The sequence below is a fragment of the Xiphophorus couchianus genome, chromosome 12, assembly GCF_001444195.1.
Source record: "Xiphophorus couchianus chromosome 12, X_couchianus-1.0, whole genome shotgun sequence".
Lineage (NCBI taxonomy): Eukaryota > Metazoa > Chordata > Actinopteri > Cyprinodontiformes > Poeciliidae > Xiphophorus > Xiphophorus couchianus.
This window is the reverse complement of record NC_040239.1, coordinates 3,448,416-3,473,250: the sequence shown is the minus strand read 5'-3', so window position 1 is coordinate 3,473,250 and position 24,835 is coordinate 3,448,416. Positions and strand designations below refer to the sequence as shown.

Here is a 24,835-nt window from a genome sequence, read left to right as displayed (position 1 = left end):
AATTCTGGATTCCTGTTAAACATTGGCAGAGGAATGAAAGCACTTATCTCTCTATGAATGTTTATTACTACTCCATAAATGTCTAGATTGTGCGTTTACTCACACTTGATGCAAGTCAGGATGTTTTATCTGATTTTTCAGCCTCAGATCTGAATATGAAGCCTGACTGTTCATATCGGCGAGTTTCTCCCCTTCCTCTTTAACATCATCCTGGTTACAGTCCAGTTGCATAACGCTGCTGCTGCTGCAGCAGAGAAAAAGCCTTGTGTTCTTGTTGCCGTGGAAACGCCTTCTAACCCCCTTCTATCCGGCACCGAGCATGCTCAGATGAAATTTGAAATTAACATGCAAAGGAAACAGGAACAGCATCCAGAGTATAATCTCTTTAAAATGTTTAAAATCCTTTTGTCTCTGTAAAGATCGACTGGGTGAAAATTTGCACCAAAATAAGTAGCTGCTTGTATTTTAGCTGCTTTTAAAGGAGAACAACTTCTCAAGCATTCATGTTTGCATCCGGAAATTTTAAAAATAAGTATTAACTTTTATTTTTCAGATCTGTGTACGTAGGAGAAAAAAGACACTTGAGCGTGAAAATGGATTAAAAATGTCCTGGATGGTTTATAGACGGAGACAATAAATAAGATAAATATACTTTCCTGCCAAGTTGTTTACCAAAACCTTCTTGGATTAAAAAAAAATAAATAAATTATACCCAAATTTCTAGGAAACTTGTTCAAAAGATTAAAGGTGTTTTCACACCTGATAGTCGGGTAGATTCGGTTCAGTTTGGAACCAAAATTGAAACATACGTTGCATTTTCAGTGGCTGTGGTTCGCGTTCACACAGCACTGCATAAAACTATCCAGACCAGGGGTGCTCAAGTCCAAACCTCGAGAGCAACCATTCTGCAACTTTTAGATGCATCCTTGCTCCAACAGACCGGGATCAGCTCTGAACAGGCCTGGTAACGAGCCATCCATTTGATTCAGGTGTGTTGGAGCAGGGATACATCTGAAAGTTGTAGGCTCTCGAGAGCTGGACTTGAGCACCACTGATCCAGACTAATCAAAAAACCTGTTCCCCTCCTTGCCTGTGGAGGCGCTCCATTAAGAAGTACTGAAGGAAACGACTTTAAAACCTCTAAAGAAGACACTGAGTCCAACTTCCTTCTTCACAGAATGGGGATAAAAAAAAGTGAAGTGGCATCAGATTTTAGCAGCCGTAGGATTTCTCTCTTTGTCTTTAGTAAAAGACTACAAGCTATTTTTTCCGCTAGCGGTAGTTGGCGCGTTTGTTTTGGTTGCATTTACCCAGAATCCCTTGCGTCGCAGTCCACTTCATGATTTTGGAACGAGAATTTTCGGCAAATGAACCAAACCTTCTGGGCAAACAAAGTGGAATTGAATTAAATTGGACTAAACAGGGCTGGCGTGAATGCACCCTAAGATTTTCTTTTTCATTCAACAGTAGTTTTTAGCTGCGCTGTAAACTAAACAAATAAAACCATCGGACAGTGGATTTATTTGAATCTGTCAGAGAGCTGAGCATTAAGCTGCCCATCATTTTATTTAAACCAAACCCACAGACTCCAGTTCTGGAGTCCTCGGTTCTGTGAAGACGTTTCTGATAAGGCGGAGTGATCCAGAATCCCTTCGGTTTACTGGCGCCATCATAAAACACTCAACTCTTTGTACTTTCCACTTCCTCAAGAAGTTCCTTCTAGTTTACTGCTGAACAAACTGAGAGTAAACTGATCTCACTCGTTATGTGTTATGAAACAAAACCGTTTGTTGCCAAATTAATCAACAGGTTTCATTTCTTTATTTCATAAAATGTTATGGGTTGAACTGGGTTTGGTTTTAGTCATTTCTCAGTGATGTTTGGATTATAGTGGCAAATCATGAGTATCATACAAATTAACTTTATTCAGACATTTTTGAGTTGATCAATGAACAGTATTCAAGAGTTAAGAATCTCCTGTAGCAGTTTGTGTTACAGTAAAAATAAAGAAGCTTCTGACTGAAGATTGTTTTATGAATGGCATGTCAATCATACTGCTTTTAAAAAGTAAAATTTAATGCACTTCTTCAGGACGACAGTCACAGAATTGCGATTTATCACTAAACTGCACACAGCAATGGCATTTAATCTTATTTTCATGTTTCTTGATATATTTAATAAGAAAATGGTGGAAAAATTGTAAATGAATAAATAAAAAACCCAACAATGTAGACTGTTTGGGGGCATTTAAACATCAATTGGAATTTATTGCTGAAATAAATATAATTTTATCGTGACAAATGATAAAACAACACAATAAATGCCCATATTTTCAACAGTGCTTTTTTTTTGTTTAACTGACTTACTAAAGCTTTGCAACCCAATAAAGCAAATCATAAAACATTCAGGTTGTTTATCTGCATACAGACCAAAGAAATGATTTCTCTGTCCTAATCCATTTCATTTGATGACAGGAAAAAGTCCAGATTTTTCTGTATTTAATGCCGATCGCCAACTTGTGCTTATAATGTGTTCTTTAGTTCATTTTCTCGTAGTTTAAAGATGCAAAATAAAATTTTGGTGTAATTGGAAAAAATACATTCGTAAGCTAATTATTTGGCTTTTTTCAGTCTTTTTTTTTTTTTTAGAAAAAAGAAGGAAAAACTCAAAATATGCAAACAATCTCATTTAAATTATACAGAAATAAATTGGCACCCGTCTTATGCAGATTGTGCTTGCATTGCGTTTTTAAAAAACACGGCTGGCTGCTAGTAAATGATGCCAGTCAGGCTCCAGGTTTGAGCTGCAGCCTGTTACAAACCACAGTGTCTTGTGGAGTAGAAGAACAGTAACATGGAAAACTATTTACTTTCCTCCCACGCAGCCATGCACACACACATTCCTCCAGAGCGAGTAGAAAGGAAGGTCACTCATATTTCCCCTCGCAGAAGGCTGGCACACTTGTGTTTACATTTTAGTCCTTACACCCCCGTCACTATAGCAACTCATTTCTTATTTGGTCCCATTGTGTGGGTGTTTTCTTTTTCTACTTCTTTTTTTGCAGACATTAGCGTCGCTTGTAATGTGCTTGGCTCGGATGTAAACGGAGAGATTCTGGGATGTCGGGCGACAAGAGAAATATTGCAACACTTTTTCTGTCTGTTATCTTGAAGTGCAGCAGTGTTGCACAATTTCTTTTGGTTTACTGACTGCACCAAATGTCTGCGCCGCATTAGAGTCTGGATTCAGCAGGCATTTAAATTCAGAGGCGGTACCAGGAGGTCAGCAGTTTCAGCACTGAACATGTTGAAGGAGCATTTTCTGCTTGCATGATGCAAAAAAACCCTATAATTATATGAACCTCATCAGCTAATAAAATGTGTGAAGATGCAGGTTAATCTCAGGAAATTAAAACACAAAAAGTTAGTTTGTTTCTGTAGTTCGGTTTAAATGAACCCTGCATGGCGGCAGTGTCCAAACGTCTTGACAAGAGCCAAAGAGGCTGAGCTGGAAGCATTTTGGGGCAACAAATATTGACATGTTTTACATTATTAAAGTGATATTTTTGTGTCTTTTTTTAAAATTTTATCTGCTCATTAACAAATTTGTTTTTTAAAGTACATTTTATTAAAATCAAAAGTAAGCTGCCGTTTGTGGTTCTAGCTTCTCCGAAATTTACACAATACGTACAAAAATAGATGTTTAATCTTTCATAGAAAAATAACTTCTTAAAAATATTAAAGATACTTTTTGTTTGCGTTAAATAATATTTAGTTTTGTTACACAATAACATTTGGAACTGAATTACAAATTTTTCAATGTTACTCTAACTCAGCTGTGCATTTCAACTTAAAGTACTGAGATTGTTGTACCTTGGCTTAAATCAGGGATGTCCAAAGTGTGGCTCAGGGGCCATGTGTGGCTCTTGAAATGATTTTGTTCGGCCCCCAACCTCAAGACTCCAAAAATGTGGAAATTAATTTTCTTTTAATAATAAAATATTCTGAAGCTTTTGTTTACATTTCTGGTAAAGCAATTGTGTGAAAATTCAAAAGTAAGTTGCTCTGAACAAGTTCAAGCCTGCAGGGATCAGATCAGTGAAATCTCCATTAGTTCCCGAATAAACGCATGTAAAATAGTGACTTGCTTCTTTTACGATAAGCTTGACTTGAAGTCATTTAAAAATGCAAACTGTACCCGTTTTGGGGAAGAAAAATCCTGTTGCTGCTGCAGAGTTTTGCAACAGAAGGCAAAAAGCATGCAGAGTAAGCAGAAAATGAAAGATCTCCCAGAGGATAATGCCTGAACTCAACATGGCCTGTAAAGAACACACACACACACACACACACACCTTTCCTTTCTTTTTTTATATAATTCAAACTCCTCTAGCTGTAACAGTTAAAATCATTTTAAGCTATTTTATTTAGGTAGAGGGGATGAAATTATGCTTTAAAAAATTTTTTTAAATGAATTGCTATACTTGCTGGGGTTATTTTTTAGGTCAATATTGTTAAGAACTAGTTATCAGCTCTTAACTAGCTTTTGTAAACTGCACTTTGAAGCCTGACATTTCCTGTTCTATTTGGTTTTTCGTTTAAAAGCTTTCCAGCAGCAAACCACAGGAAGGAAGCGGCGTTGGTCTCGCAGCTCAGCGACTCACTGCTGCCTCTGCACAAAACTCACATTTCTCCTGTCACTAATCAGTCCAACATATTTCATTTCCCAATTTAGACGTCATTATTGATGTAGGAGATATTCTCTATGTAGGTCATCATGAAAACAGTAAAATCTACATTTTGTTTACATTACAAAAGTACAAACATACAGAAATTACCATTTAAAGAAAAAAGTACCGTATTTTCCGCACTATAAGGCGCACCTAAAAACCTTCAATTTTCTCAAAAGCCGACAGTGCGCCTTATAATCCGGTGCGCCTTATATATGGACCAATATTGAGCCACAACAGGTCTCGCAACTACGGTAAGCAGCCGCCGACTTCATTTTCCCCCGTGGAAGAAGAAACGGGAAAGCAGACGCCGACTTTATTTTCCCCGTAGAGGAAGAAACGGGAAAGCAGACGCCGACTTTATTTTCCCCGTAGAGGAAGAAACGGAGGAAGGCAGACGCCAACTTCATTTCCCTGTAGAAGAAGAAACGGAAAGCAGACGCCAACTTCATTTCCCCGTAGAAGAAGAAAGGGGAAAGCAGACGCCAACTTCATTTTCCCCGTAGAAGAAGAAATGGGGGAAAGCAGCCGCCGATGCAGCCAGCAGTGCAAGCTGGGTTTTGTGTAAAGACCCCAAAATGGCTCCTATTAAGAGACACGCTTACAACGCAGAGTTTAAGCTCAAGGCGATCAGTCACACAGTAGAATATGGGAACGGGCTCTTTGCACCTGCCGCGCTGACGTCACAACCGCATGCGCAAATGCGGCTCTCTTTTTTTGCTTTGAGTTACCATGACAGCTAGAAAAGACAAAGTCTTATTTCAGACGCAAATAAAACAATACTATGAACATTGCTGTCTTCCTAATATAATGGGCTTTTAAGTTTTCATGGATTTCCAAACGATCCTGAATTAAGAAGACGGTGGCTTGTAAATATTCGTCGCTACCAGTTAAAGCTATCGCCGCACAGCAAAGTTTACAGCCTTCACGTCACTCCGGATCAACTTCTTCAGCCTAAAGAAGAAGGTAAAGGAGCTTCCTGTGTTATTTCCATGGAGTCACTTCTGTATTCAGCCTGAATGATTGAGTTTACGGAACGAGAGAGCAGACCAGAGCCAGACAGCCGAGCAACTGATCCGCCTGTACAAACTGCTGTAAACACCGTCCTGCTTCACAAGAAGCATGCAAAACTAATAAAACTAAGTAACACGAAGACCTTAAGGAACACGGTTATATTTTTCTAAAAGCAACAACTTTGAGCCTGAACCGTCAGCTGAACTAGAACTCCAACACCAGAGCTAATGCTAAGCTATGGGCTCGTTGTGCTTCAGAAGCAAAAAGCCTGAACCGTAAAATCCCCGTTACTTGGTCTCTGACACTAACGACAATAAACCACGTAATATACTTGAACATAAGGTAAAAACATTGTCCGTTAATGAATGATGAAAAATGTTTAGATACTTAGATAGCACATTTTTACAAGAAAAATGTCCGGCATAAGCTAAAGCTAATGTTAGCCACAAAGTTTAAAGAAAGTAAAACTCACCTTCGTATCTGTGTATAACGAGGCGAACATCTTAAAACCTTTCTCCAGATTATTGTCGGGGCTTCGGCTCCATGTACATCATTAAGCTGAGGTGCAAAGAGCCCATAGAGCAGCAGAGAGAGAATTTAACATGAACGAATCAATGGTGCGGAAGTGGAGGAAGCAACAGCTGTTCATTTTGGGAATGAACGAGTTTTCAGAACGCTGGTTTGTAATCTATTAATAAAGTTTGACTGACCTATCTGACTATTTTGTCGACATTCCCTTTATCGCAGTTCCATCTAATGGATGCATAACGTAACCCCAGCCTCGACTGTAGCGTCTATTCTATGTGCCTTATAATGCGGTGCGCCTTATATATGAAAAAAGTTTTAAAATAGGCCATTCATTGAAGGTGCGCCTTATAATGCGGAAAATACGGTAATAAATATATTTTTTAAAAACAGTCCTTTAAAGTTTTGTTTTTTAAATCTTATTAAATATACCAGCTATAACTGCTACTGGTGCATATTTAAAAAAAAAAAAGACTTAAAACAGGTATGTTCAACCTGCAGCCCGGGGGCCATTTGCGGCCCTGGGATTCATTTTGTTTGGCCCCTCACTGCAATTCAAGAATGGCACAAATATTGCCATTTGGATGAGATTTTCCGTGGAAAGTTTATATTTTGAAAATGTTAAGTTCAGCACAAAGACCTTTACACCCTTAGCATTTATTTAATTTTTTTTAAATTTTATAATCCAGGAAGTTTTTACTCAAAAACAAACTTTGGCACACCCAACCATTGCATGTGGCCAATTACAGCGAAGGTTGTTGTAGAAGAAAATGTTTACTTTTGTTGCTTGGAATAAACTAAAAACATTTTATAGACTTTTAAAAAGCTGAATATAATAAACGCAAAAAGGTAAATGACTGTAAATATTTAGGCAAATGTAAAATATGTGTTTTATTTATTGTTAATACTTTCAGCTTAGAAATTTTTGGCCCCCTTTGCAAAAAGTTAAAACACCCCTGACTTAAAATTGACGTTCAGCCTGGTGGAGCAAATAAAGCCTGGTGGCCTGCCAGGCTGATAATATAGATGAGTTTAATGGGTCATTGTGGGAGGAATAAAGATGCTGAACCTGACATGACTTAATGGATGAAATGTTGTTTCTTTTAATCTAACCTTTGGCTTTTCTTCTTTTTTCTTCTTTTTTTTTATCCAGCTCTGCTTATGACCGGGACAACAAGCTCCGCGTGGCCATCAAAAAGATCAGCCCGTTTGAGCACCAGACCTACTGCCAGCGCACCCTGAGAGAAATCAAAATCCTGCTGCGCTTCAAGCACGAGAACATCATCGGCATCAACGACATCATCCGGGCGCCGTCCATCGAGCAGATGAAGGACGTGTATCCTGGCGCCCGCTGTGAACTTTACGATGCTAATCTCACGTTTTGAAGATGTTTATTACGTTTCTGTTTTTCTAAGGAAACGTGGAGAGTGGCGAGCCTCGGCCGGCTTTTTGTTTGAGCAGGGATGTTCATTTGTGTTTTTATTACATAATGGCCACCTGTCGCCATGTATTTGCCTCAGATGCTCTTCACTGTTTCCCAACAGCCGCAGTAAAACAGTCCACTTTGCAGACATTGTGTGATCCTGCATCAATGAGGAATCACAGAACTTAAAAAGAATGGTCTGTAACTTGCATCAAATCAGAAAACAGACCCAGAAAACCACATTGTATAATGTATATTTGTTTTAATACTTACATGAAATAAGTATTTAATGCAATAGAAAAGCAGAGCCTAATATTTGGTACAGGAACTTTTGTTTACAGATGTAATTCTTCCACGCTGCATCAGGGATTTGGCCGATATTGCACTCAGATCTATAACAGATGTTTCAGGTTTTATTCAGATTTTCAGCTTCCTTCAGTGATTCTCTATTAGGTTCATGTCTGGCTGGTCCAAAGACCGTCTGGATGGAGAACTCCTTTACAAACCCACAGATAATGCTACAAAAACATCCACTTTTAGAAGGTTTTTTTCTCCGTCTCCATTTCATAATAATTACATCCATTTAGTATAAAAACTAACTTCTCCACAGCAGGACGTTTCCTTCGGCCTTCTTCTGGTCAAACTTTTCCATTTTGGGCCTGCTATGCTAAAGTTAGAAGGAAATTAGCTTGATAAATTCGACTGACAGAGACCGTTCGTAGACATGATCTTCATGTCGACAAGGTTGTTGTAGACACAAAAAAGATGTAAATTAAAGCCAAATAGCTCAGAAATTTTGATATACTCAGAAATCTTCTAGAAAATGTGGAAATTTCAGTTAAAAAGTAAAAAAAAATTGCTAGAAAAATTGCAGACATTTTGAGATCAGTCTGAGAAATTTTGTAAACAAAAACTTTCTGAGTTTGAAAAGTTGAACATTTACTTAGAAAAATTTTTATTTTGAGATTAATCTAGGAGAAAACTTTGAAATTTGAAAAGTCATAAATTTTTAACATGCTGAAATTTTCTGAGTTTGATATTAAAAATATCTTGAGTTTTTTTTTTTTTTGTTTGTTTTTTTGTCTTGCACATTTTCGTCTTTGGGAACTCAGAAGTTTTCTTGTTCCTGAAAATTTCTTCCTTGATTATCCTCAAAATTTCAGGGTTTTTTGGTGGAAATTTGCTCTTAGATTTTTTCCTGTAGAAAAGCATTTAGTTTTCACAAATCCGAACATGATTAAAGTCTTTAACCTGGGTCGGTGCAGATACATCGTCCAGGATCTCATGGAGACAGACCTCTACAAGCTCCTGAAGACCCAACACCTGAGCAACGACCACATCTGCTACTTCCTCTACCAGATCCTCCGAGGGCTCAAGTACATCCACTCTGCCAACGTGCTGCACCGCGACCTGAAGCCCTCCAACCTCCTCCTCAACACCACCTGCGATCTCAAGGTTGGTCTCTGACGTTTTAAGCGCCAGACAAACCGGAAAAGACGTCCTGACTTCTTCTTTCTCTCTGACGTAACTTGCCGGTAATTGGTCAGTAAGCCGCTTACGAGCTTCTCCTGGCTTCCTAAACCCGTTTCCATAAACCCTCACTGAACTGTGTGTGTTTTACGTGTCGCTGTGTCAATACACACCTGGATTACATCAAAAACTTTGTCATGCATGTTTCAGAAACTCCTTAATGATCCACACATTTGAATCCAATGTATTTAAGCTAGACCTGAAGCGATTAATCAATAATTGAAATAATAGTCAACTAATTTAGTTGATTAATCCTTAACTACAATACACAGACTCGAATATAATGGCTAATTGCTGAAAGAACACAATAACCCCAGTAATTAAGTCAAAACTATATAAAAAATAAAATTAGCATTTAAGATTAAAAAAATACTTTTACCAGAACCCGTCAAGTGTCGCTTTTAGTTTCTCCTGGTTCAAATTTGATAAATAAAAGCTCCAATACATAGCTCTCATGTGACGTTACACTTCTCTGAACTTTGTAACTGGCAGCCATCTTGGTAGGCAGTTTCTATGGTGTTGCTATGATGACAATAAACAAGCCACAAGCCTAGAACTAGTTCTCACCTCATTCCCGTCTAACTTGTAATCAATATAAGTACATTACAGCTACTTGAGTACTCTACCCAACTCTGTGTGGATCTAAGATAAATATCAGGGATATTTATTGCAGTACTTACAGCTTTAAATGCAAATGTAAAGTTGACTCTTTTAAATTACTTTTAATGCAACTTTGCAGAAAAAATCTCATTTACTAAATGACACTTCATGACAACAGACAGAAATATGAAGACTCCTTCATGTTTATGGCGGCGTTGTCAGTCTTATGCACACCCCTTCAAATAAAGTGTTAAATATTGTACACTAGGCATAATGAATCTCTTCATAAAATTTCACTTTCTGGGATGCCTGGCAAGAAATGTTGCACTTTTATGCAGTATTCTAATGTTTTGAGACACACCGGTATATAAACTTCTGACTCCATCTAGATATAAGATGGAATAAAGTTGAACTAGAAAAACATTTGTAGATGAAATAATAAAATCCAGTGAACTAAAACAAGATGTCAAACTTGAACACATCCAAATATAATTTTGTTTTATTTAAACGAAGGTTCTGTTTCTGCTGGTTTTCATGCGTCCTGTTGTCTTCCTGTCAGATCTGTGACTTCGGTCTGGCTCGCGTGGCGGATCCTGACCACGACCACACCGGCTTCCTAACAGAGTATGTCGCCACGCGTTGGTACAGAGCTCCAGAGATCATGCTCAACTCCAAGGTGAGCCGCCGGATTTCTTCTTCTAAACTCAAAATACCGCGCAGCTCACTCTCCCTCCACGGTTAAGAAGCATGCAGGATGAGTCTGAGCTGCTTATTTTTCATAATAATGATAATGTGGCTGCTGTTTCGTCACCCTGATGTGTTCACTGTTTGTTGTGTAACGGTCCTGTAGAGAAATGGAGAAGTAAACTTTAGTTTCAACAAAACCAAATGTGCAGTTATTTTTGAGCAACAGAGTGAGGATTCACAGAGAAATTCACCTTTTTAATTTTAAAACCATTTAAAAAATGGTGAAGAAGCTGAATTTTATTCCATATGTTTTAATAACGGTGTTCATACGACTGCTTGAGTTTTAGGTTTGGAAAGTCCTTGAAAGTGCTTGATGTTCAAACTACACAGTTTTGTGTTGAAGTGTAATCAAATGTTTGACTAAAACGCTAAATTTGGAAAACATTGTTTATAGTAGAAACCAGATATTTTTATACTCCTGACAAAAAGACACTTTTTTGCTGTATGAAGTTAAACCAAACTAAACTTTTCTTGTTTTAGCTCAGTTAGAATCACCAAAATATTCTAACTTTTGGTGATTATTTCACGGAAAACTTGACTAGAACATTTTGAGATTTTTTGTTTTACTTTCTAAGCATTTAATTTAAGCAGGAGAGTCATTTACCTACAATTTGTTTGGATTGTTTAAATGTAATTAATATCTATTATTGCTAACTTATTGATTTGTTTAACTGAGAGAAAGATTTGCTTTTATGTCATACTTAAGCAAAGTTATTGAAATTGTGGGATTTTTTTAATGTTTTGTTCTCTGAGCAGTCAGGTATATGAGGTGTGAGAGACATTTTGTTTTATTTTATATACCTTTGCTGTTGAATGTAGAATACGATAAGACATTATTAACTACAATTATAAATTTAGGTTTTCTTTAACTAAAAACTTTGGTTCTGGAAGAAAATGTAAAACTTACATTAAAAATGTAAAAAAAATATTGTTGCTGTTTTTGACTTTTGAATTTTTTATTTCTTGTCACTTTGCTGTTATTAATCTGTGCATTAATGTAGCGTAAATGTAATTTTTTTTAAATCACTGCATTGATGGTTACAAAGCGGAGTGTTGTTCCATATGTTTTTAGTAAACGGATTGTAAATATTTTGATCTTGACGGTGTCGTTTTCAGGGCTACACCAAGTCCATAGACATCTGGTCGGTGGGCTGCATCCTGGCTGAGATGCTGTCAAACAGGCCAATCTTCCCAGGGAAGCACTACCTGGATCAGCTCAACCACATTCTGGGTAAATATGCTTCCTACATCCAGCCTCAAAAACTGGATCACTGAATTATTTCGTTCTCTTTTGTGATGGTTTAACAGTTTTCAAACCTAAACAAAGACTGGTTGTTGGCTTGATTGTGCGTCTTTACCTCCAGAGGTTCAGTCGGCTCCACAAACCTGTGAAGACATTTTGCTTTAGGCTTAAAATTTTATATTCAGGCTGTTAAAATGAAACTGGTTTTATGTTTTACATGCTGGAAAATATAACAATGGCTGTCGATGGCTGTTATAATGTGTTAGGACTGTCTTTTTATTATCTTTTGCTATCTTTTTATTATACATATTTACATGAACACTTTTATTTGTATTTACTTCATTATTATTGGAGCCTGGCAATGAAATGTTGCTCAATATGTACATTTCAGAAGACAGTCTGTCTGAATCGATTAATCACGATTATTCAAATACTGAAATATTTGCCAACTAATCTAGTAAGCAAATAATCTCTAAGAGTACAGACTCTAAAACATGTAATTTGCTAAAGTAACAACACACTCGGAGTAGTAATTAAGAAAAATCTATACAAAAAATATATAAATTTTATATTTTAGATGAAAAAAATCATCTTTGTAAATATTTTCTATCCAGAACTTATGGCATAGTTGAGTTTCACTGCAAAAATACAAAATCTTACCAAGTATTTTTCTGTCTAGTTCTTGTACAAATATCTTAGTTTTGTCTCATTTCAAGTGTACTAACGTACAATCAACTTTTCAGCAAGAAATATGAGCTTCTTTAAGTCAATAATTCCTTAGTATTTATGAAAAAGTACTTTGAAAATGTCTTGTTACAGGTGAAATAATCTGTAAATGGAACAAGGACTTTTTGTATCAATATTAAAGAATTATTGACTTAAAACAAGCTCCTATATTTTGCTGAAAAGTTACCTGTAATTTATGTAATGTATTTTAGTGCTAAGCCGTTCTGTGATTTATAAACTAACAGTATTTTAAAGATTAACACATGGATGAGTTTCTCTAGATCTTTAAACCAGGAAATGTTCCTCAGGTGACAGAAGGCTGATTTTGTAACTGTCTTTATGTGGCTCTGAAGGTTCAGGTCCATCACCTGATCATTTGTTTCTAACTGGAAAAGATGGTGTTCTTGTTTTGTTGCAAATGAAGAATGTTTCAGCTGAATTAATCCAATAGTTTAATCTTTAATCCTTCTAAAAAGCTCCAATATTCAGGGTTTCAAACTCTGTCACCAGGAGCAGCTGGTCGGACAATGCTGCCCTTATCCAGTCAGACTCCGAGTCTCTCTGTGTTAGACCAAATACGGCTTCAGCCATCTGTCTTTTCTCCTCTTAGAAAGCTGAAAAGTTTGAGTCGGACATCTTTGATGTAGCGGCCATCTTTAAAACAAACGTTTGTGTTCAGGGATTCTGGGCTCCCCCAGCCAGGAAGACCTCAACTGCATCATCAACCTCAAGGCCAGGAACTACCTGCTGTCGCTGCCGGTGCGCTGCAAAGTGCCGTGGAACCGCCTGTTCCCCAACGCCGACAGTAAAGGTCAGAGGGCGCGCCGCTTTGTCCACAAGATTTTAACAAATTAATCAGAAATGTTGACAAATAAACCAGGCACTGGAAAACTAGAGCTGCACCAATCCCACGTTAATATCTTTATCCGTCCAGATATTGAAAAAAATCTGTCTGGTTTTGGTGACATAGGGACAGATCTATTCAGTCTAATTCTATGCTTTCTTATTTATTTTTGAAACATTTGAAAGACGATTTGTTGCTCATCTGGTCACAATAAATTGTCCCAGAACTTACCACGATAAAGGTTCTGAAAACGGTTCTTTTGAGACCGTTTTCCAGTAATATGATGGTATTGACATAATAATTCAAGAACACATTTTCAAAGATTAGTAAACTTTAAATTCTAATGAACATTTAGCACTGGAAGACATTTATAAACAAAACAGAAGCAACAAATAAAATTAATTATGAAGTCTCTGTGAACAAAACTGTCCTTCAAAATAAGGTTTAGTTGAGACCAAAACAGCAGACTGAAGACTTTTATCATCCACTTTTTGGTAGAAAGAGAAAAAAATAAGAAATTGTGGCGATAAAAATGTAGTTTTTAAATTTATAATGCGATTAATTGATTTATTGCTTATTTTGACAGGCCTATTTGTTGCAGTTTATTGATAGTCACTTTGTTGTTTTTGTCAGTTTCTTTATTATTTTAAATTATTAGTTTTTATATTTCTAAATGCACCGACTGAACAGATTAAAGTTGTTTTACATGTTTGACCAAGCTTGTGAAGCTGTTTGTATGTACTGGTGCAGAGTTATTAAATACATTTGTAATTCACTACATTAATGTCTGTTTCAAAAAATAAACATTTTAAGTTAATTCAGCTTTTTTTTCTGTATGAGCTGAAAGGAAATCTCAGATATCTTTGTGGAAAACTTCTGATTTTGATGTTAAAATAACAAATTTAAACATATTTTTTTTATTTTTAGAAAAACTCTATAAAAGTTGCATCCTCACCATTTCAGTGCTTCAGATTATTTTTCTGTGATGATTTTTCAGTTTTTTTCTCTGAAGCTCTTCCTGCCAGATGCAGAAAGTAACTAATCAGCAGGAAAATCCAGTTTTCTCATCAGCTTCCTGCAAACAAAATCTGTGTTTATCTGCTGAGCGACATAAACAGTTTAGTTTGAGGATGTGATGGCGCCCTCTAGTGTTCTCCTGCATCAACCCGTGGTGTTAAATGCTGACTTTGTGCTACAGCTCTGGACCTTCTGGACAGAATGCTGACCTTTAACCCTCACAAGAGGATCGAGGTGGAGGAGGCCCTGGCCCACCCTTACCTGGAGCAATATTACGACCCGACGGACGAGGTGAGGCGCCCTCGCCCTGCCGCTTTCGTTTCTATGGTTACCGTCCGCGGGTTTTAACGCCGTCCCCTCTGTTGTCCCGCGAAGCCCACCGCCGAGGCTCCGTTCAAGTTCGACATGGAGCTGGACGACCTGCCCAAAGAGACGCTGAAGGAGCTCATCTTCGAAGAAACGGCTCGGTTCCAGCCCGGCTTCAGGTCCTAACGGCTCTCAGGTACCGCAGACCCGGTTTGTTGCCTCCGAAAGGAGCACTGGAGGAAGGCCTGTTCAGCAACACACTCAGAGCTGTAGTTAATCAAAACTGTGCAAAAGCTGAATACATTATGCATTTGAGATAAAAAATAAAATAAAACCCTTATATTAAAAAATAATAATAATAAAACCCTTCTGTGTCTGTAAATATGTTCTAATCAGAACACAAGTTGAGCTTCACCTGTTCAAATTCTGTTAAAAAAATTTATATATTGACAGATATTCACATATCAGATATGTGGATAATTTTGTACTAATCAAAGGTATTGATTGAGTATTTGGGTTGTTAGCCTTGATTCAAAGGAACTCAGTGTTTCAGCAGTTTCTAAGTTTTCTGGAAGTTTGTTTCAGATTTGTGGAGCATGAAAACTTTCTGAAGTAAGATTCGGTTCAATTTGAAAATAGGGCTGAAACGATTAATCGGTTATTGAGATGATCGTCAAGTAATTTAGTAATCAATTAATCGTTAACTGGAGTAAACAGACTCAGAATAAAGGCCAATGTGCTAAAATACTGAGAGCAGCAATCAGGCCAAAACTGTGGAGGAACCATAGTGACACTAACATTATGCATTTTAGTGTCACCTGATTCACATTCTGTCTCTAAATAAAAATTCTTATAAAGAACCTTTTTATTAATTGATTCAAATAAAAATTCTGCATATTTTTTATTTAACCATTTAAGACCATTTTGTTTTATTTGTAAAGCCTTCGAGATCAATGAGGATTAAAAAGCACAAAATTCTAGTTACATTTTATATAAAATTAAAAATGCATTAGAATATTGGATTAAATTATTTTTTTAAACACCATTCTTTTAGAGAGCATCTGATTATTTATTACAAAGGATGCATCTGCAGCTAAAAACAATACAAAATAAATACTCAATATATTTCTGCTTCACTTAACGTCAGTGCAGTGTAGGTCTGATCTGCTGACTATTGTTTTAGTTAACTAATCAATAATTGGACAGCAAAAGATGATTAATAGGTGAAGCTAAAACTTGACGTTTTGGATAAAACATGTTTACAAAGAAGTTATTTTTTTATCTAAATGCAAAATGAACACGTAAGTTTTGGTACAAATTTGGCTCAGAGTTTCTTGTTCTTTCAGTAAATGTACTTTTTCAGTCTGCACACTCCAGTTAATCAGTTACAAAATTAATTGATTATTTCAATAATCGATTAATCATGATTAATTTGATTAATCGTTTCAGCGCTAATCAAGACTTTCTTCCAGATCTCCATCTCTCTGCTATTTTTTTGTGTTTTCAGCCTCGTTTCACCACGAAGCATAAAAAAAAAACAAAATGTTTTTGTTTCGTCCTCCAGGATTCTGCGGACAGGCTTCTGCGTCGCCACTGCTCCTCCCCGCCTCCACTCTGTTGCTGTGATTTTTTTGTTTTGTTTTGGGGTTTTGGTTTGCTCTGTTTTTTGTTTTTTTTTAACTCTCCTCTCCTGTTCACACCACCTGGATTCCTCCGGTTTCTCTTTTCAGTTTTCTTTTTCTTTCGTCAAGTCCACTTTGCTCAGGAACGGCGTCAGGAATCAATCAGTCATTCTCCGTCTCTCCTTTCTTTCTCTCTCTCTCGGCGGAGAGGCGAGGTAAGGGGACCGGAGGGGAGGGAGTCACATCACAGCTCATAGTTTGGGGGTGAATTTTGTTTTTTGAAGCCAAGATAAACAACTTTTTTGTGTTTATGTGTGTGTCTCAAATGGCATTTGAGTTAAAACCTTTTTTTTAATGATACTTTTTGTTTTGGTGCAGCTGCTTTGCACAAAAAAAATCATCCATCATTAAAACAAAACGAGTTTTCCTACCTTTTATCTCACTGTTGCAACAGGATGCAGTGATTTTTGTCTTTTCTTTCTCTCTCGTTTAGAAAAATTCGACTTAACTCGCCTGATTTATGCAATTATGACAGAATGAGCCAGACTTTAACTGGCCACAACCCATCACTTGACGAGGATGTATATTTTATCAAACCTTGTATTTTAATCTCAAACATACTCACACAGAAGGCACCGCATATAACTAAATATAAATATATATATGAAGCCTGAAGAGTCTTAAGATGTTTTATTGTTTAGGGTGAAGTGAATTTAATGAGTTTCTAAAGGAAAAAAGTCCCTTTTTTTATTTCTTATTGGCATTAAAACGTGTAGATATGTATGGTTTATTGGAAGTTTCTGCCTTAGCCACGAGGAAATAAAGGAAAAGTTGATTTCACACAAGTTTGTATGATATTTTCATATTTTCCAGGAGGTGGGACACGTAGAATCCTCCACCTCTCCCCTCCTCTGTTTTCCTATTATTATGATTATTATTATTCTTTTGTTGTCCTCTTCGGTGTTTGTGGATCTCTCTCTCGCCTTGTTAGAAGAAAACTGTGCCCTTTTGCATGACTGTTATAAAAAGCTCCGTATACAAAGACAGCGATGTTAAAAGTGCCACACAAGCCGGCTCGGTTCGCCGCCGCCGCCTCATCATTTCGTGGTAAAAATGGTTTCCAAACACCCGGTGCTTTCCGCCCCCTGTTTTTATTTCCACGTACCCGCCCTCCGTCCGACGAGCAGATTTTAATCTCTGCATGCTCAGTAACGACAAATCTGTGTTTAAAATGTTGGAAAAATATTTAAAGCACAGCATGACGACATATTACTCCTGCGTCACATTTAAATCGCACATTTTAGTTCTACAAACAGTTGGACCTCATATGTAACTGCATCTGAGGAAAAACATGCATAACTGCAGCGGAAGTCAAGAATATCTTTACCGTTTGTGTTTGATCAGATTGAAGACTGTTAAATTAAATACTTTTATTTCACATATTATATTTTGATGGGGGGAAAACGGGTTACTATTGCACCGCTTCAATTTATCTAGAACTTTTAGGGCATCTATGGAAATATTTAAATAACAGCTGAGATTTTAGTCATTAAATTACCTCCAAATTGCACAGATGGATTTAAAACTTAGATTATGCAGCAAAATGTAAGATATTTGGATAAAATCCTAGTAGAGGAAGAAAAATATGGATAATTTGCTTCATCCCAGCTTAAACTCAGCAGCTTTTTGGGAGATTTTTCTCTTCATTATAAACCCAAGTTGTATTTGACTTTAGTAGAGAAAACAAAAAAGCCAAGCTGCTGTATTTTTGTTTAAAGTTGGGAGGAGTTACGTTTTCAGCGTAAATAAGCGCTGGATTCTTCACACAGCTTACAGTCAAGTATATCGGTTGTTTTATTTTTGTGGGTGACTCCTCTTTACAAGAGGACGTAAAAGTGCCGCTCAGACGCACTCAAGCCATAGCTGGTCAGCCGCACCTCTGGCCACACCCGGTTGTGATGTCATCGTGTCCGGACGCGCCTACATCACAGTAGCCATGTTGGAAATTAAACTGCTGCAGATCGACTGCAAAGGGGCGCTGGACTAAAGGGAATTATGGAAACCTGTTTATGCTACCATAACAGCATAATTAGTCAAAATTTGGATATGATTGTTATTACAGTGGCACAAATGGGCTTCCGTAATGCCATATTAGCAAAATCTCCACTTTCTTACGTCATTATCTGTTTAAAACTTGGATAAAGATGGCTGATGGGTTTAATAAAACAAAAAATGCATCACGGATCAAAAACTGTGATTTGGATAAATTTGGATTTAATTGCTATTACAGTGGCACAGATGGGCTTCCGTAATAGCATATTATAAAAAACATAATTTCTTTACATCATTATAAGTTTAAAACTGATATAAAAATGCCTGATTGAGTTTAATAAAACAAAAAATGCAGCACAGATAAAAAAAATCTAACCATACGCATTATAAATGGCCACAATTTGGATTTAATAATGGCACAAATGGATTTCTGTAATATACCATATTAGAGTTCGATTTCTTTAAATCATTCAGTTTAAAGCTTATATAAAAATTCCTGTTTTAAGAAAAAAAAGCATCACATATTAAAAATCTAACTAGTTATGTCATAAATTAGTCAAAACTTTGAATTCAATTATTACAGTGGCACAAATGGGCTTCCGCAATACCATATTAGGAAAAACTCCACATTCAGTTTAAAATGTAAATAAAAATGGTTGATTGGGTTTAATGAAACAAAAAATGCAGCACAGATCACAATCTTGGCTAGCTGCATCGCATTTAGTCAATGTTTTGATTTAATAGTGGCACAAATGGACTTCCGTAATATACTATTTTAGGAAAAACTCAATCTCTTTACATCAGTTTAAAACTTATAGTTATGGTCTGAGATGGTTGCAAAAATCCCTGATTGGGTTTAATGAAACAGAAAATTTAGCACAGATCAAAAACCTAACCTGCAACACATTTATCTTTAAAATAATTTTAGCTAAAATTTTAACCTTAAAGTTGATGCTATGAACCACCTCTTCACTCCCAGTTTAAGTATTTCTACATTTCGACTCCAGCAGAGGTTTAACCCATCTGTCGACACGAAACGATGACCAAAACGTTGCTTTTTTTGTTTTGTTTTTTGCACTTTGCAGATTTAATCCCAGCGCTCGTCACGCTCGCTGCACACACGCGTCCGTCTCCGTTATGATGAAATGCACTTGCTTCTCCGGTGGTTAGGATGGGACTTGTAATCCGAGGTGCCTGCCAGGACTTGACATGCCTGTAGATAGTTTTCTTTCTTTCTTTGAGAAGCGGAGCAGGGAGTGGGGATGGGAACTTTTAAAGGGCACTGGAAACCTTTTAGTGGGATTAGTTGTATAAAAAGAGGACAAATTAAAAATGATAAATAAAAAAAAAAAGCTTCAGCTGAGTTCTTTGTGCAACCTTGTCTGTTTGTGCCTTTTTTGATAGTCTCGATATCCAAGATTTTGATGTGCAGCTTTTGTTTAGTCGGGAATCCGTTGTAATCGCAGTATACGCTCTTAAAGATGAACACAGTCAGCTCTGTGGGTGGGGGGTAAGAACGGGATGGGGGCGACCTTATCATTTCTGTAAATTTTAAGAGATTTGTTGCAACAGCTGTGTGATCTGTGACTGTAATAAAAGACGAAAAGCAAACATTTCGATATATTTTTTTGCGTTACCCTTTATTTTCCTTTTTAATTTTTTTTGGGATGTTTTTGTGCAGATATTTTTATTGTAAAATTAATGTTTCTATCAGACACTAATCTTGTTTGAGTTGTCTCCAGTGGAACTTCTTCACTCTGTATGTTTTGATCAGTATAAATCTTTAACTGTGTAGTTTTAAAAAAGGAAAACTAAATAAAGAAAAAAAAGATCCATTGGTTGTATTTTTAAAGGTTTGTTTGAGCTGCCATTAAATCGTTTGGAGTTGATTGGTGGGTTTTATTTCGCTGCCGTGTGAAGGATTTGACTTGAACGAAGCATTTGCTATTATTACAGACTGACTGCTACTTTGGGGTGGGGATGTTTTTGGGGGGTGGGGATGTTTTTGGGGGGGGGGAATGTTTTTGGGGGGTGGGGATGTTTCTGGGGGGTGGGGATGTTTCTGGGGGGTGGGGATGTCTTTTACAACTCTGCCATGACATTTCAATAGACGTTCATTAAAAATACTATACCTTCAGTGGTGTGTCTAAGTCTTCATTCATTCCAAGTTGGCTTGCAAATCTTTTTGCTCCGATTTTCTGTGTGAAGGAGCGACCCGCATGCGCAGAAGAACGTTTTGACGTCACAGCACCGCGGTGTTTACGGAAGTAATGGATGCCGCCGTCTGGGGATCGATTTTACAAGACGACAAAGGAAATGAAATGTGTGACTGGTTTACGACCGTTATTCGCAGATTAAGAACGTTGACGTCATAGCAAGACGAAGGAAGCTAAAAAAACCACTGACTAAATAAGTCTGTTTGTGGAGGGATTGTGATGTAATGCGCTTTACTGATGCAGACTTCCTTCATGAGATCATTATTATTTTGTCGCCCTTTACGTCCGGATTTACCGCGTCTGACTTCTTCAGTTGCAGAATAACGATGCATAATTATGACGTCAATTACGTAATGCGACATGATCGTTCAGCAACAGCCACCAAAGGCCGTTGCTATTAGCTTTTCTTTTTTTTATTAGCTTCCTTCACCTTGTTATGATTTTTATGACGACACTGTTGGCTCTCATTGCTCAACAACTTTAAAATCGATCCATCGGCGGCGGCCCTTACTTCCGTAAACAATGCGCTACTTTGTGACGTCAACATTCTTCTGCGCATGCGGCTCACTTTGGGGCTATAAACTGTTCACACAGAAGTTTGATTGCGGTCGCATTTGTTTAGCATGATTGCTTGAACTTAATCAGCACGTTTCCTGTTTTGGGATTAATCAAACAATGATGCTATAATGTTCCTTCAGCATTTCCATTGCAAATTCACAGCTCTGCTTCAGTCCAAATGCTAGGTGTTGCTCCCAGTTAGCCCTGATTAATTGGGAACAGCTGTTTACTTTGACTAAACGGGTTTGTAAGACATCATGGCTGAAAAGAAATTACCTTCAGCTACTCACAGTTCCGAGAAAGGACTAAAATGACATATTTAAGAAATAAAATACAAGATGTTTCACTCTGAAACATTTTAAACAGACTTTGATGTGCAGGGAGGAAGTCAGAGGTTGCTGCATCATCTTGTCTGGCAATGCAAACGGCGTGAAAGTGTGGAAAAATTCAAGGATTTAGAAGAATGCTGCTGGAAACGTCAAGGAAGACGCTGCTAACCTCCGAGACCTGTTGCTAAGAGAAAAAAATGAGTAAAGGTAAAATTTTAACTGATGTTCAAAACTTATACAATTATAGTATGAAAATGTAAGGTTCAACACGACTTCATCCAGGTTTTTTAATTTTAATTTATTGGTAAAAGGAACAACAAAAATCCAAAACCTTTTACTAAAAGTTAAGCTTGGCCACGCCTATTTTGTTGTTCAAAAAGACAAAAATTCAATTAAAAAATTCAGGAAAAGATGAAAAATTTAGTATATAATTTGCCTTTATTTAAAAAAAATCTGACAAACAAGACCTTTTCTCTGGCTTTTAATCTCAAATTATTGAAATATGACCGCTTTCGGAAATTGAACCATAATAACCTCGTACAGGAGCCTGTATTTGCTTTGAATGCACCGGATTATGTAATTTACAGGGTGATATTAACCTGACGAACTCTGGAGGTCGCTGTAGTACAAGTTGAAATCCCTCTGCAGTCTTATTCTGCACCGCCAGACCTATTACATAAGATTTGATTCATAAACTCAACATTTATGTTTGTGGGTCACGGCGGGAAGTCATGTTTTTTCATATCTCAAATTTGCAAAATAAGTTCACAATCTTATAGACATTTGACATTTATTACAGTTACTCTGATTTATAACGAGTGAAAATGTTTATATTCAACTAACGATAAAACCCGAAAATTTAAGTGTCATTAATAAGCTGTAATTAGCTTTAAAAAATAAAGAATACGAGAACAATTAAGCTAAATCGTAAGAGAAAACAAACCAATCAAATATATTGATTAGCCCGAGTTTGTTTACTTGCTGTGGTTCCACCACGTGCCTGCAATGCGGCCACGCATGCGCCATAAACAGTTACATTTACATTTGGCACGCGTCACAAGTGGTGGCGCGCACTGCCAAAAACAACAAGCGGACGCGCGCAAATTACAGTCTTCCCTCGCGCTGATTGGCTGTGTTTAACTTTCCCCGCCCCCTTCGGCTGCTGACTGGTCGAGCGGACGGTCTGCTTCGTTCTCATTGGACGCTATTTGTGGCTTCGGCTGTGTAACTAGGCTACTGTGCTGCTGCTGCCGCCTTCACGGAACGCGCGCTGCGTCGGAACTAACAGTTTTTTAAAGCGAAAGACGTTATTTTGGTTGGAAAAGAAGCCGCTAATTGTCGTCCCGGGGTTTGTTTGTAAACGTTTTGAATTTAACAAAGACTGACTGAAATATTAATACTTTATTAATGTATTTTGCTGTGCTTATGTTTCTTAATAGACGACAGCAAGTTTAGAAAGAAGTAAGGTACTTAATTAAATATTCAAAAGAAAGGTTTAGATTTGGATATATGGAGCAAATAATTGCTTAATTAATCTTTACTTATCATCTTATAGTTTGAAATGTTGGCAGTTGGTTTTATTTTCCAACACTTATTAAACATTTTCTGTAGAAATACTTCATAGATGGTGAATTCCACATTAATTTTAGATCTAGTGTGATCTTTACCATTTAGAGGTTTTAACGTGAGATATCTCCATTTACTTTTCACCACAAATTATTTATTGCATTTGCGTGACTGTGTAAAACCTAATTACTACTATAAGACCTTCTTAGTAAGAACGTCATTCTAATAATTACCATAAACACTCCAACAAAAACCATTTTCACCATATTGCTGGTGACAGATTAATCAGCTAACTTTATTTCTGTACACTCATATAATCAGCTCAGTCTAACTGAAATCCCTCTTGATCTAATTAGCCAACTGCTATAAAAAAGCAGCAGATGTGCTTCAATTTGTTTTCTTCTTTTAGCAATAATTACCTCCAGAGAAAAGCCACCAGCAGCTTATATAAAAGTGAAGTTTTTTCAGTATGTTTGAGAACTTAAAGGTGAGATTTTTAATTCAATTCAGTGAAAAAAAAATACTTTATTGATCCCAAAGGGAAACTAAATTTAGTTGCAGTCTACTAACCACCTGGACTAGTTTTGTGTTTGTAAAGCTGCAAAAAAAGAATTGGGCAAAAAAAAAAAAAGTCACTTGTCAAAAAATGACTCAGGCTATCACTTTAGTAAGGTGATGATATAACTATTGGCACTTGTGGGATTCCGTACAGGAGCACTAAACTGTCAGAACTTGGAAATAAATTCAGGATCTTGTTGTAATGGGAAAGTTTCTCATTTTAACAAGGAGATGCAAAACTTGCTACGATGATTGAGTTTCTCGTTTAAGAAGATGAGTTCTGTCAAGAAAACGAGATTTTTGTTATGAAAGTTGTTATAACAGTTTCTTATTTATAGAAATATTTCTTGTTATAAGGAAATGCAAATCTCGTCTCATTATGACAACAAAATTTCTTGTTTTAGCGAAATATAAAATGTTTTCCTCTGTCTGATTGTGACATATCAGGTTGTCTGTAGACGACATCAAAAACAGCGGTTTCTGTTTCACCGCTACAGCCTCTCATTTAAAAGAACATATTTCAGTTTTAATAAAATATAAATATCGTTTTAACAACAAAGTTTTCTCGTTCGCTACTCCTGATTTTCGTTTTCCAGTCAAGTGGTTCCGTAGTTCTGTACTCAGTTTTTTGTTTGTTTGTTTTTTGTTGTATTTTTAGCTTGTTTGCGGTTCTTGTCACTCATATCTCCCGCAGCTCTTGAACGCAGCATCAGTTGATGAAATAAAACGCAGCTTTTTCTGCACTTTTCAGACAAGTTTCACTCCGCAGTCCTCTCGCTCTCTGCCTCCCCACCCAGACCGGAGACTCTGACCGGATAGTTGGATTCATGGCTGCGCATCTGTTCGCGTTTTGACCAAAACGCGCAGCTTCACAGATTATCGGGATTGTCGCTATAAATAAGGCCTCAGACGGAACCGCTCGGCTTGCCGTCATTTATTTCTGCAGCTTAAGTATCCAGAGGAGATTTTAAAAACAAAAACAACATGATCCCTCTCTGACGGATGGGTCTCCACTCTTCAGCCGGGACAGAAGATTCCCGCAGATTTCCACGGATCGCCCTTCAGGACGGGACGCGCGGATGTTTGAGGAGGCTTTTATTTTTTGGTTTTGTTTTTTAAACTGATCCGATCTGGATTCATGGAACCGTGAAGAGCCGAGAAACGCGCGTCCTCCGCCGGGTTGTTTTGGTCTGAGGAGAGGAGAGGGGGGGAAGGCGAAGCCGCTTTTGGGGT

General features: G+C 37.2%; 2 protein-coding genes across 2 annotated transcripts in view; both read left to right on the top strand.

The window, feature by feature from the left end:
- Nucleotides 1-20,264, top strand: part of mapk1 (mitogen-activated protein kinase 1) — a 34,955-nt gene extending 14,691 nt beyond the window's left edge. Inside the window, exons 2-9 of the mRNA XM_028032974.1 lie at nucleotides 7,419-7,601; nucleotides 8,954-9,143; nucleotides 10,378-10,494; nucleotides 11,682-11,796; nucleotides 13,214-13,345; nucleotides 14,577-14,686; nucleotides 14,771-14,898; nucleotides 16,265-20,264. Coding sequence (XP_027888775.1) covers nucleotides 7,419-7,601; nucleotides 8,954-9,143; nucleotides 10,378-10,494; nucleotides 11,682-11,796; nucleotides 13,214-13,345; nucleotides 14,577-14,686; nucleotides 14,771-14,887 — 964 coding nt within the window. The 3' untranslated portion in view covers nucleotides 14,888-14,898; nucleotides 16,265-20,264. The remainder of the gene's footprint in view (nucleotides 1-7,418; nucleotides 7,602-8,953; nucleotides 9,144-10,377; nucleotides 10,495-11,681; nucleotides 11,797-13,213; nucleotides 13,346-14,576; nucleotides 14,687-14,770; nucleotides 14,899-16,264) is intronic.
- Nucleotides 20,265-24,228: 3,964 nt separating this feature from the next.
- Nucleotides 24,229-24,835, top strand: part of ypel1 (yippee-like 1) — a 47,571-nt gene continuing 46,964 nt past the window's right edge. The window contains exon 1 of the mRNA XM_028032980.1: nucleotides 24,229-24,833. The gene's annotated coding sequence lies outside the window, so the exon portion shown is untranslated. The remainder of the gene's footprint in view (nucleotides 24,834-24,835) is intronic.